The 14,288-nt window shown below is 39.6% G+C and overlaps 1 protein-coding gene across 2 annotated transcripts in view; it reads left to right on the top strand.

The window, feature by feature from the left end:
• The window catches only part of cttnbp2 (cortactin binding protein 2), a 115,562-nt gene that overhangs the window by 85,042 nt on the left and 16,232 nt on the right, over positions 1-14,288 (top strand). For both annotated transcript variants that reach the window (XM_028584528.1, XM_028584527.1), the window contains exons 9-14: positions 172-289; positions 896-1,186; positions 5,470-5,565; positions 10,122-10,201; positions 11,224-11,310; positions 12,530-12,629. In XM_028584528.1, the coding sequence (XP_028440329.1) occupies positions 172-289; positions 896-1,186; positions 5,470-5,565; positions 10,122-10,201; positions 11,224-11,310; positions 12,530-12,629 (772 nt within the window). The remainder of the gene's footprint in view (positions 1-171; positions 290-895; positions 1,187-5,469; positions 5,566-10,121; positions 10,202-11,223; positions 11,311-12,529; positions 12,630-14,288) is intronic.

Raw genomic sequence — 14,288 nt, 5'->3', positions numbered from 1 at the left:
ATGTGGTTACACACCCTTTACCGTACACATGCTTTTTACTCTCAAAGGCTCACAAAGTAACCTGTCCCTCTGTCTTGTGATCATTTTGTGTGTGTGTGTGTGTGTGTGTGTGTGTGTGTGTGTGTGTGTGTGTGTGTGTGTGTGTGTGTGTGTGTGTGTGTGTGTATGTAGGAGTGTCTGGAGGTGCTCTGCAGCCACAGTGAACAGGACATCGAGCGGAGGGATAAGTGCAATCGCACTATTCATGACGTGGCAACTGATGACTGCAAAGATCTACTTGAAAACCTCCGTGAGTGTGTGTGTGTGCTCACATGGATGTTATGCCTTAAAGTAGAGCTGCAAAGATTTATTGATTAATCAATTAGTTGTCAACTAATTGAAGTCAACGCCATTATTAAAATACAGTATAAAAATGTATAATAATACATCATGTTAGCTGTGGTGATTTATTATACTCTTTATACTTTTATAAATTTAAATTAATCCTAGAAATAAAACCGAGATGGTTAACACATTTACTGAAATAAAATTACTATCTACAACTTTATAATTTAATTACTTAAAGAAGGTTGACAAACAGAAAAGGAGTAGGCAATATATAAGTGTATAGGGCTGGAAATCATGTCAATTTTTTTTTTTTTTTTTTTTTTTTTTCACTTTTATTTGCTCATCATTCATTTAAACATTGAATATTGTGAAGTCCTGTAACATGATGTGACGTTTCATTGGAATTTGATATATGATACTATTTAGTTATGTGCGCAACGGTTTAACATGTTCACGTTCAACTTGATTGGCCACCGACTATTTTCAAGAATTTCCAAGTTTACCATTAAATCACTGTACATACTGTGACATTATTTTCTCTGTTCCCTGTCCCTGTGCTCTCCTCCAGACTTGTACCGGGTCCTGGTGCGTCTCCAGTGTTCAGGTGGAGGCGGAGCGGGGTCCATGTGTCCTGTGGAGGCCCTGGAGGAGGAGGCCAAGGGCGTCACCAGCAGCCAGTTGGTGCTGGGCAGAGTGTCGGTCGACCGCTCGATGCGTTGGTCTCAGCTGGGCTCCGCCCTCAGCCACACCTTCACCTCCTACCTCCAGACCGTGTGTGGGGAATCGCAGACGGCCAGGGAGGAGGCGCAACGCCCCCCGCTAGGCCTCAATGCCGCCAGTATCGCCTCCATCCTTATAGGTGTGTTCCTTTATCCCTGCCGCCTTATTTAAACGCCTTCTTTCTCCTTTACATCCTTTCTCCTTTCATTGTCATCATCATCCCCTTCACACCTGTCCTTCTCCTTTTTTTGCTTCTATCCTTCCTTTCTTAATTTTTCCTCACTCTGTCACTAATCACCTTTCCGTCTCTTGTAGGGCTGTGCTCGATTGAAGAAATTCTTAGTCGACTAACACTCATTCAATTGTATCGACTAATCGCTTAGTTGATTTAATCGACAGATCTGTAAATCTGAGTTTCTCCGCAAAGAGTCATGCAAAAGCACCACTTTAATTCTTGTGTTTACCAGAGATGTGCTCGTACGTTTCTTGGAAATAAGTCATTCAGCATGAAAAAAGCATAAAACATGACTAATCGACTAAAGAAATCTAAGTTGACCAAGACCAAAATGACCGATTATTCGACTAATCGACTAAGAAGGAGCAGCCCTACCTCTTCCATCCCTCCTTCTTTACCTCATCCCTTCTTATCTTTCTTTTCCTTCCTTCTTCTACCTCTTTCATCTTTTAGGTTTGCCCCCCATTAAACCGTACTCTTATTCGCTTCCTGATAATCCTTCCTGCCTTCTTTCTTCCATCCTTGTCCATCTTGTTGACTTCATTAGTTCTACCTCGGTGTTTCTCAAAAACTGGCAGCTAAGTGTATATTGATATATTAAGGCAAAACCTTTGTGAAATATGGGTTTGCTTTTATTTTACTTGATAGACTGATTTGTGTTTTAACTGTGACGTCTCTGCGGTTTAATTTAAAGCTGTATGTTCGGCTGGAACGAGACGTCAGGCGACATGGTGTTTGTTTGGCCGATGGTTGGCGCTTCACTCATACTGCTATTCTTTTCTTTTTGAATTGATGAATAATTAATGTGTTGGAACATGTGGAGAGTGCATGCGTTGCAGCTGTGTTTCTGGCGATCAAATGTCCTCAGTGTGTGGCTGGTTCTGCTATCTTACTAAAGGCCGGTTTAGGGTTGTGTGTGTGTGTGTGCGTGTGCGTGTGTGTGTGGCCGTGCAGGTCTGTCTGAGTCCCAGACTGATAAAAAAAAAAAAAAAAAAAAAAGGAAATCAATGTCCTTGGCCTCAAACGGCGAGGACTACTTCTGTCTCTCTCTTTCTCTGCCTCACTGTCTGCCTGTCGTTACACCTCTGTATCAAATGTTTACTGTCTCTCACACTGTGACCGTCTTTCTCCAAACAACATGGGAATAGACGGATGCGTGTGTGTGTTTTGGTGGATGACGATGAAAGAAAGCACGAGCAGAGGAGGGATGCATAATGGATGAGATGGGGTGGAGAGAGAGGAGGAAGACTCCAATTTAGGAGAAAATGTCTTCTGTGTCAACGTGGATCAAACTGCAGACATCCAGACACTCTTTGGTCTCTGGCTTTGTGTCTGCATGCGTGTCTCATTTGCTTCAACATGTCTGCATATATTTCTCATTTCCATCACTGTGTGTGTCTGTGTGTCCTTGTGTGCGTCTGTGTCCGTGTGTGTGTCCGTGTGTGTGTGTGTTTCGTGCAGTTTAGCGGTAGCCTTTTGACAGCATTTTCTGACCGGTTTCATCTAATGCTCAACCACTGTAGTCGATTAAATGTAAATTAGTAATCGGCAGAAAATCATGCAACAGTTTTAATATATAGCTTTATTCATATTCTATTAGTCCCTCATTCAGATAAAACAATCTTGATTACCTGATTAAGACAGCAGCAGTACAAAGAACATAGAGGTTACACAACATATTTGAGCTGAAATGATTAGTTGATTGAGTAGTCAATCAGTTTTGATAATCAATTTATAATGCAAGTCATTTTTAAGCAAAAATTCCCAGACTTCCCTGTAAAGATGCAATGATTAATTGATAAGTCAGTTGGCAGAAAATGAATTTGCAACTGTTCGATTATCGGTTATCGACGTATTTTTCCCACGACGATAATTCCGATCATTTATTCCTGCCTACTTTCTCCTTGAAAACATTCTACCACGTGTGCAGTCACGTGACTTGGCCCGGACCAGTCAGCCGCATTGGAAAGCATAATGGAGGAGAACTCAAACACAGAGTCCCAGTCAACTGAGCAACTCGTGCCCAAAAAAACCTCCAGTGTCCGTCGTCTGGAAACATTTTGGCTTCAGAAAAGATGATTCAGAACAACGTGGTAAAATGTGCAATTAATCATGATTTAGATTTTAGGTCCTATCGTGTGCAGCCCTAGTTCCAGGTTTATAATTGGGAGACTTTGCTGCATTTCAGTGTCCTGCATTATTAAAATGATTCACTTTGGGTTTGTTGGTCAGACAGAGCAAGACATTTGATGACTTAATGTGGATAAAGATCAAAGAGAAAGTAATAGGCAGATTAATTAATTAATAATGAAAATAATCGTTATTTGCAGCCCTTATTTATTCACCGCTGGTTCCAATGGGAATACAACCAGCAACCTCTGGCAGCATTAGTGCCAAACTCTGCACTCTGAGCTGCAGTGGTAGCCTTTTGAGACTTCCCTCTTAATGCATTTGCTGCTTCTATGTTGCGTTTGGGGGGGGTTCAGTACAAACGGAGACTTCTGCAAAAGTTATACTGTATGTCACCTCAGGGGAATTAAACCCCCACTTCTGGAAGTTTTATGAGTTTACAGTGGAGTGGAGAGCTGCCCCCCCCTTAAAGCTGCTGGTTGGATTCATCTTTCACTGAGCCTCTGGCTGAATCATTAGCCCCTCTGTGGCCTTTTCTTTATTTCCTCAATGTTACTGTCCATAGAATAATGTTGGAAAAGCTCTCCAGTATGTGGTGACTAATTAATTGTAAAGTTCAACAGTATGTGGTGACTTATTCATTGTAAAGTTCTACATTATGCAGTGACGTATTCATTGTAATATATTAACTTTTAAATTTGTACTTTTTTTTTTTTTTAGTGTATGGGTCAAACAAACACAGGACTTTTACCCAGGAGACCGGAGTCTGAGTTGCGATTGTGACAGGGACACATAAATTGAATACAAATGGAAAAAAAGAACTATCACACTGATATATGTATATTTATTTCATAAGCAGACCTGTGAAAAAAATATAAACTTAAACCCCCATTGTTTCCTGTTCTAACGTGTACTGGCTAGTACAGTTATAGTCTGGGAGCGTGCCGGCCAGCATTGTTTTTCTGTGTAAGCTGCATGGACATCTGCTGATTAGCATGGTATGTTGAGTTTAGGTTTTAGAAGTATAGTTCTTGTCCCATACATAGATGAAATAGATAAACCCGTGCTGACCAGTTTGCAAAACAGACCTTAATGTTTTATAGTGATTGACTTTATGGTTTTATTTATTTATTTTTCCAGGCCGTTTCCATTCATGTCAGTATGACGCTGAACACAACTTACAAAGAGTGGAAACTGGCTTAAGAAACCATTACCATTAAAATCATGTTGTTGTTGCATAGCGATGCAGCTGAGAGCAGGGATTGTTTTAAAAACTTGATGCATTCAAGTGCTTGTGGGAAGGTAAAAAAAAAACCTACCATTAGATTTGATCTCAGGTGCAGAAGAATGTCTGATATCATGGTAAAGGGATGGATACAGTATAGTATTGCAATATATTTCACGGCAATACAGTACCAATACACAGTCTTTTATTGTATAAATTGCACATGAGAATTAAACTTTTTGGCACTAGAATAATAACATCAATGGCTTTTTCAGTTGACTTATTGAAACAGTTGAGTTTTTTTCCTGGTGACCTTCAGCGTGAAAGATAAAAAAATTTCCTTTGGGGACAAAACAACTGCTCCACTCTGCAGAAGAGGCATTTTACATTTTAATTGCTAAAACTCCTCCTCATGATGCATCATGTTACCTATCCTAATGTGATGTGTGTTTACTCTAATTAGACCCTGTGAGAAAAGCAGTCCCACTTCCAGTCCTGCTTCATATATTAGAAAAGGAGAATGTTCTGTGTATTAATGTTTCATCCCAGCAAAAGTACATTCTTGTGCTTTAGGAATAATGCGGGCGTGGCGGCAAAAATGCTTTTATGCCACATTATATAGGACATGCAGATAAATTATACATTGCTGTGTATATAATTTATGCATGTACTATATACAGTATATTATTTTGTGTTTTTGTTAGCCAACAGCATTCTTCATAGTATTATTGTGTGTTCACTCATTTACACTTTGTACAACAAGTGTGTACAGTTTGTGTGATTATGTCTAACTATTGGCTCTAATGCGGCTCTGCTTAATCTTCTCTTCCAGGCGATACTGAGTGGTTGCCAGATCAGGAGCTGCCTTTATCCCCCTGGGACCTGGTCAGAAAGCCTCTCAGCCAGTGCATCACCATCCGCCTCAAAGGTACAAACCTGGCAACCAGAGTCTGTGTTCATTCAGCAGCTCTGAGCCAAAACCAGAATCAGAGCTACCATTACTGATAACAAATGGCATTTGGTGGATGAAAGGGCCTTACAAATCAGTTTGGATGCATTTGCAGTGTGGGCAGCGATGTACCGGGATCTGCCCACTGAGTCACACCGCATGAAGGAACATTTAAGCCAGGAAGAAGTATTTTTGACTTAATTAATTATCTGCCTAAATCAGAATTAACAAATTACTGTAATTTAATCAAATGTAATATTTTGATTGTCCGACACTAACGGTGACATAGAGCAGGTCTGTCATGTCACATTTCTTAAGCTACAATCCACACAAAGACAGACTTTATTTTATTTTTTAACAACGCTGACAAAATAGATCCATGGTCCAGATGAAGCACATGCAAAACACACCATTTGCAGCTCTTCTACTTGAAAAACATAATGAGATGTGGATGTGGTGAGACATTTTGGGCATTTTCGTGGCCACTAGGCAAACATGCAGTCTATGGCACACCCAGGGAAGATGGGTAGGATTGAGAGGAAATGATGCCAATCAACCACAAGTGTGACTGACACAAAAAATCAGACTTGACGTTGATCCATTCTGAGTTGGGTTTTCAAATGCCAGATTCACTGAGATTACGCTGATCTAGTTTTTTTTTTTTTTTTTTTTTTTTACCAGGCTGCTGGAAAATAACATGGGTTATGCCAGCTGCTGCAGGCTTCATCTTCTTCTGTGTTCTTCTTGCTTTATGTGGAAGAGCAGACTCACGATGGCTAACTGTAGTGACAGAATTATAACCCTGGCTGGTTAAAATGAACCCTGATAGGAAAAACAGAATAATCTGCAAGTCTACTTACATAGAAATAATTAATATAAGAGTCCATACAATCTTTTACAACTTAAACAGATGTTTTGTTTCCAGTTTCGGTCTAGCGACTTCTTGCACGTGGAGACAACCTAGCTTGATAATTAGACCGTATTGAGCACAGGGTTCAGGACTCACTTGGAAATAATTGTCTTTTTCAGTCAACACGGAAGCTGTGATTGTTTTCCACGATGATCAAAGATAATGTCAGTTTAAGAGTCATTTTAACAACCTGCACAGCTGCTGTTTTTTTTTAGCTAGCTTGCTAGCTGTGTGTATGGATGACTTCCCCATTCGTAATCCGGCTACAAAGCTCCGATTGGCCAACTGTTTCTCCAGCCAAAGGAAACTGTCATCAGTGAGCACACCAAACACCAAAAAATATAAACTTAGCACAAAAAGTAAGGAAATTTGTGTTTGGTAGATTATTTCTCTGTGGCAACAATACGTTTTGGCAATAAATCTTATACGTTTGGAAAGCCTGTTTAGTTCCCTTTCAAATGGTGCCCCATTTGTAAGGAACATGCATTTGTCACAAGTCAGCCAGCGTGGTTGTGTTGGTCACTCTGGCACGAACAGCACGCCCAAGCTGATCCCACAAGTGTTCAATCCCACAGCAGTGTGTGACCAGGCTGGGGACCAGCATGAGGAGGAGGTGCCAGGCTGTTGTGGCTGTGTATGGTTCTTCCACACGCTATTGAGGCTCCTGTTTGTTAAATGAATAAATTGTTAAATTGCCAATACGTCTGGTTCCTTCAAACTTCAATCATCCAATCCACCAAACGAGTCAATGGCAGAATAAGCTGTTTGGCATTTGCAGAGAAGATTTGGCAAATTTTTCATGGGCACAACCCACATACTCAGCGCTGCTGCTCATCCCACAAATGCATGTTGAAAGGGAACTAAACAGGCTTTCCAACGGTATAAGATTTATTGCCAAAAAGCATTGTTACCAACGAGAAATAATCTACCAAACACATCTCCTTACTTTTTGTGCTAAGTTTATATTGCAACCACGGCCGCTTTCAGCTTTTACACCTGATAATGTGACCCTAATGGGATCTGCAGAGTTTTTTTTATTTTTTGTGTGTGCAGTTTTTATTGGTGATCCAGATTGAAAATCTGCAGAATTTAGTGGACTGTTTTTCTGCTTGGTGGTGGATGTGTGTTAACCTTCTGATTTTTTTATTATTTGTTTAAAATCTGCTTAGAATTCTTGCTGATAATGATACACTACTGTTCATCTTTAAGAATGATCATAGACAGTGTAGTGGTAATCTGACCACAAAAAAATGCCAATGGAGGGAATTTGAAACCATTTCCAACGCTTGCTGGTGCAAATAATGAGGTCCATCATCTTAAGGTTAATCCTTTATTCCATAAATGCATTTAAAAACACCTAAAAAACGATTCACTGTGAATGATTAACAATGAGCAGATGAGATCTAAAAAACATCACTCGCACACAGCTGAGGTTAAAAAACTGCGTGGCTTCCCAGATCCTAATTCCTCCCTCCCCCTCACCTGTGATTCCCTTTCTAACCTTTGATTAGCACACATACACACAGGTGTGCAGGTGCACAAACCATTTACACAAACCTACCACACACACTCACTCACTATACACATAATACAAGCACGCAGCACATGTCCAAATTGGCTACAACAGACAGTATAATCTAATACGACATATGATACGAGGGGTGTTCAGCAATATTGGCACTGCAATGTTGAAGTAAGCTGTATCTAAATGAAAATGATCTTTGTTTCACACATTTTTAAAGACATAACGAAGCAAACCAGGTCTGAACATACTGTAGATCCAGAACACTGCCTCAGACACCCCTGTTAATGATGATAGATGAGTCCCAGCAGACCGCTCTACAGATATTAGAGTAACGTTTCATTGCGTCTGCTGCCGATGCTGCTTCTGTTTGGCTGCCTCTGTGCCTTTTAAATTGCTTTATCTAGTGTATTTCTCGTCTCAGTGAGTCAGGAAACAAAAGACTAAACAATTGTCTGGCGCCATGAAAATCAGTGTGAGCAGCAGCCTAAACTCTCCTTCTCTCTCCACCGCCTCTCTTCACTCGCTCATCAATCCATTTTCTCTTTGTCTGCCTCTCCATGCGTCTTTCTCCTCCGCCTTCATCTCCGTCGTTCTTATTTTCTCTTCGGTCTTTCTGACCACCTTCCTTCAGAAGACGTCTCATTAAGGGGGGGGGGGGGCTATCGACCTGTCCGTCTGTCCGCTCACCAATGACTAGCGCTTCGGTCTTCACCCTCTGCTTGTTCGTCTGTCTCACAGGCTTCAGTGGAAAGAAATTAGATGTGCACAGTTATTAGTGCACAGAAAGTCAGCTGAATGTGGATTTTTAAAATGTGTTTACAAGTACATATTTAATATATATGGAGAATAGGGTTTGCAATACCAAATTTTAAATCTACTTGTGGTAAAATGGAGCCTAAAAACTGACTTATCTCGATAAGAAAACTGTAATTTTGTCTCTATTTTTCCCATATTGGTGAAAAAAATGACATAGTCCCTTCCAGAAAACTAGGAAATTACAGACCTGTAAAATAAAACATTACCATTAAATTTGATAAGATGGACTAGTAGCCGGGATACATTAGCTGGGATGTGCCCAAATTGGCGGGACAAATATATAAAATAATAAAATGACTGCTTATTTAAGGAGCCGACACACGTCGATGGATGTAAATAAAGATGGTGGTAACAGTGGTGTATTGTGGCAAGTTGACGTGCATCAAACCTGCCATGACTCATTTCAAGGCGCTGTAGACGTGCAACCTTACAATAACGGCAATGGATGTTTTGACGCAAATGAGACATTGGCCGTGTTGCCGTTTTTATACTGTGTAAAAATCTTATTTAGCTTAAAGTTTTATGAGTTTCGGGAATGATTTGGAAACAATGGTCAGCATCTATAAAGAAGGAATAGGACATTGAAGGACAAACTGGAATAAGGCAGACATCTCTGGTATCAGGGGAATTATTCTTGATTCTTACAACAAACATTGCAACACAAATTTGCATTGGAAGCAAGTGAACACATCATATTGTCACATTTAATTACATGGACGATTTTGAAATGAGATTAATCAACATCTAAACTGATGTTTACCAGTGTATGGAGCCTAATTATAACAGCTTTCACATTTAATTGTTTGAAATGATTCTGTGACAATCTGAAAATCATGTTTAATGAGAATCTTTGAGGAAGGATGAGTAAGTGTTTTTGATTTCCTCAGGAAGCAGATTAAAACCTCTCGCAGCTATAATTCACCCTACTAACTGATAGGAAGCATTAAGAGCTATTACGTGAGTGAGCGTAGACCAGTGCTTACATCTTCAGAACAAACAGCTGTTGAATGTTGCAGTGTGTTTAAGTTCCAGTACAGTCTAACCACGAGGGCACCTTGAGGTTTGTGTCTGTGTGATGTAACTGAAGCTCACTGCGGTCGGCTGCTGACACTGAGCATGTAAACCAGAGCGGATTTGAGGATTTATTGTGTGTGTGTGTGTGTGTGTGTGTGTGTGTGTGTGTGTGTGTGTGTGTGTGTGTGTGTGTGTGTGTGTGTGTGTGTGTGTGTGTGTGTGTGTGTGTGTGTGTGTGTGTGTGTGTGTGTGTGTGTGTGTGTTTGACAGGTCTGTCTGATTCGTGTCTCGATGAGTTGGCTCTGGAATACCTCTTCCCCCTGCCGCTGCTGCACAATTACGTCCGCCTGGTATGCAGACACACACTCTCTCATGCAAACACACACACACACATGCAAAGACACACACTCGATCACTCATGCAAACACACAAACGCACACAAAGGACTGCAGGGGATTGACGGATTAGATGAGTAAGATGTCGAAAAATAGGGAGGAAGCTCGAAGACTGCAGCAAGAGAATGGTGAAGAAAGGCAGAGAGAGAGAGACAGAGAGCTGAAGTGATGGACAGATGAAAGAGAGGAATAAAGTGCTACAGCTCCCCCTGCTGGCTGTGTCGAGGTGAGGATGTGAAGGGCATCAAGATGACCAGTGTACATTTCATAAGATCAATAAAACGGGCGATAGAGCCTGCAGATTGGGAAGTGCACACTAAGAGACCAAAGCACCACAGGGCTCCGATTTGATCCAGCAGCATCTGTAAATGTTTTAAATCCCACTTCTCATGACTGATTTATATTTTTTTGACAGTAAGCTGATGCTTTTATCCGCAGCGACTCGAGTCTGACAGTGAAATATGTTTCACAGCTCAGATCAATGCTGTAGCATGCACCTGAGTTCTACTATTGTAGTGTTAATCAATCCATGTGTCATTTTCCACTCAAGTATTTTATTTACAATAATATATTAAGGAGGAAGGTTATCTTTGTGAAGTTGTAACCACCATATTTCTATTCTTACTATTGACTTCTATAAAACAGCTTATTGATTAACTAAGAGCGAGTTAGTAAACCTGTTAAAGATACTATTTACTGTAGCATAGCTAATTACGGGCTAATTTTCTGCCCAGAAAACATTTCATTCTCTTTACTAGAGATTATTTGTCCGTTCATGATCACATATTACATTTAATTTCAGGTATTTGGTTCACGCTCTTAATCAGAGTGACTTTCAAAGAGTGCAGTAGCAGGAAAAGCCACAATTGCCACATCATCAGCATCACTTGTATTATCACATTATACACTTTTGTTTGTCAGTTCATCAATCAACTAATTCATCCCTCTGTTCTGTCCTCCTTTCTCTCGGTGTCCAGGTGGAACAGTATGGAAACCTCATCTTTCAAGGCCTTGAGGGCAGCTGTCAGGAGCACATCGCCAGTCTGGTCGCTCGCTGCATCAAGGTGCGTCCGCCAGTTCACAAACACGATCCAGAAAGCGTCAGTCATCCGTGACGCTTTCAAGGGAATCCTTCATCTCAAGGAGATAAATATAAATCAGTCGCTACCATATATAGTTCTGTTTTAAACCTTTGGGAAAACATAATGGCACAAGAGGGCTGACGGCAATGTATATAGGACTTCTTAGATAAGATGAGATAGTCTTTATTAATTTATTAATTAATTTCCTGTGCTACAGCAGCTCAAAAGAAAAAAAAAATTACACACATCAGAATAACACAAATACACATTAAGTAGACCTACACGAAAAAAATACATAAAGTATAAGAAATAGAAAAAATAGAATTAGTATATTATAATAGTAATAAAACATATTTACACAATAAACACCCTTCTATAAACAGACAGTATATAAACACAGATGAGTAAGACAACCTTAACTTTTTTTTTATTTTGACCCAGAAAAACTAAAAGTTGCAGGTCGACAGGAAAGACAACACAAGGGTTAAAGCGAAATAAAATTTGGCTCTGTTGCACAGTGTGATGCAATGATAGGGAAACTGGATGCAAACAGCCAACCACTACAATATCTCACCACAACTCGGGCAGTAGAATTGATAAATCAATAGTGGTGCTATTTTCATTTCATAACACACTGTGCTGTAAATATCAGAGCACATTCAGTACTGTTTTCATGCTGTTAGAGTCACTGCTGTTCAATCTCAAGGGTTTCCATGGTAAAGGCTTCAAATGGAGGTTTTCTGCAGTGGCACAGACATCTGATATATCCGATATGAGCAGATAAAGAACGTGTTGTAGCATGAAAAAATTAGGTTATAATGATTAGGTGTTCAAATATATATATATATATATATATATATATATATATATATATATATATATATAATTTTATTTTTATTTATTTTTTCTCGTCTGTATTTATGTCATCTGTTTTGCCACATTTTAGTACTGTATACCTCTACCTTTTTATACATATAATTGTGTATATACTGCACATTTAAAAAGAACTAAAGGAAGGAGGAAGGAAAATGTCTTCAGCAGCTGCATGTCGACTGTACTCTCCGATGTGCCTGGAAAAGCCCTCTCTGCTCATTCAAATTCTCCTCTTGCTGCATTTGTCTCGGCGCAGAGTAGTAGTAGTAGATTTTTCTGTGTTTCCATGACAACGTGCTCCGTTCCTACCTCTCCCTCTCTCCACCAGTCCAAGCAGGAGACGGGGGGGCTCGGCTGTGACGTGGTGAGGGTGGAGGTGGACGAGAGCCTGACCAAAGAGCAGCTGCTGGAGACTTTCATCACCTGTGGTAGGGACATACTATACTTTATTTTTTTTTTTTCTTTTAATTTTTCGACATATTATACAATGACTTTTGTCCACAATATACAGTATAATATGACTTATTCTGACTTTTCTCGACATACTATACTATCACTTTTTATTACATACTATACTATAACTTTTTTCTTAATTTTTTGACACATTGACTTTTTATAACTTTTCAACATACTACACTGACGTTTTGATGACTTCTTACAACATAATATATTATGACTTATGACTTTTTTCGACATACTACACTATGACTTTTTATGACCTACTATAATATGATTTTTTTTTTTCAACGTACCATAATGTGACTTTTTTCGACATGCATAAAAACAGAAATAGAAATTGATTTATTGCCAGATAAGAAGCACTTACTAGGAATTTGCATTGGTTGGTGCATGCATAAAAACAATAATATAAAATAAACAATAAATACAGAAACAAATTACACAAATAAATACATATTTAACATTAAGAAGGAAAAAACCCTGTATGGTTAGTGCAGGATGTGCAAAAAGTTCAAAAAGGAAAAATGATATAGAACGGGGGGAGCAGCTCCAGCAGGGAAGTTTGGGGTCCCCTGCTGGAGCTGCTCCCCCCGCGACCCGATACCGGATAAGCGGACGAAAATGGATGGATGGATATAGAATGTGCAGAGGACAGGATGTAGGATTAAGACCTACTATACTATGACTTTGTCAGATTTAGGAAGTAAGTAAGTAAAGTTTATTTCTATAGCACATTTAAAAACAGCTCGCGCTGATCAAAGTGCTGTACATAGCGCATTAGCCACAGGGTAATAAAATTAAATTAGAAAAATAAAATAAAACTCATACAAATCAGTGATTTAGGCTAAAAAGTACACGTAAAAGTATACATGAAAGACAAACACTTAATTACAAACATAGCAGGATAAGACAATTAAGATGCCGGGAATGCCAATGTAAAAAGATGAGTTTTGAGCCTGGCTTTGAATATCACAATTGAAGTCGGTTCCACAGGAACCAGCAACAGAAAAGGCTCTGTCACCTTTTTGCTTAAGCCGTGACCGTGGGACATGGAGGAGGCCTTGGCTGGAGGATCTGAGGGACCTGGGGGCTACGTGAAGATGAATAATATCAACTATGTAGCTGGGGGCCAGGGTGTGAAGTGCTTTAAAAACCATCAACAGTATTTAGGTTTTTAGGTTTTATTCCTAACTCCAGAAATAAACTAACAAATAAGAGAATAGAATACTATAGAATTAGAATATTTTACAAAAGATCCAATGTCAAAAACAACAAAACAATGTAAAAAGTAAATTTTGAGGAAATAAAACATTGGAACAATGAAACGGTAGAACCAGTAATGATTGTCGGCTGAGTTCACCCTCTCTGTTTCGGCCTCTCGGTCTGTTGCTAAGGTGATTGAGGTCTTTGATGGTCCTCTCAGCCCTCGTCCTGCTGGTGTAAATGTCTTGTAGGGCTGAGAGTTGACACTGGATGTTGCTTTCAGCTGAGCACACCACCCTGTGCAGGGCATAACGCAAAATACACTTGGAGATTTTTTTGTTTAGTTGAAAAGAAACTATCAGTTGAAAACTGCACTTTAGTGCTGCCTTTTGTATTCAAATCAATGTTCAATTTGTTCAATAAAA

The sequence above is a fragment of the Perca flavescens genome, chromosome 8 (assembly GCF_004354835.1).
Source record: "Perca flavescens isolate YP-PL-M2 chromosome 8, PFLA_1.0, whole genome shotgun sequence".
Lineage (NCBI taxonomy): Eukaryota > Metazoa > Chordata > Actinopteri > Perciformes > Percidae > Perca > Perca flavescens.
Note: the sequence above shows the minus strand (reverse complement) of the source record. Positions and strands in the feature narration are given on the sequence as shown.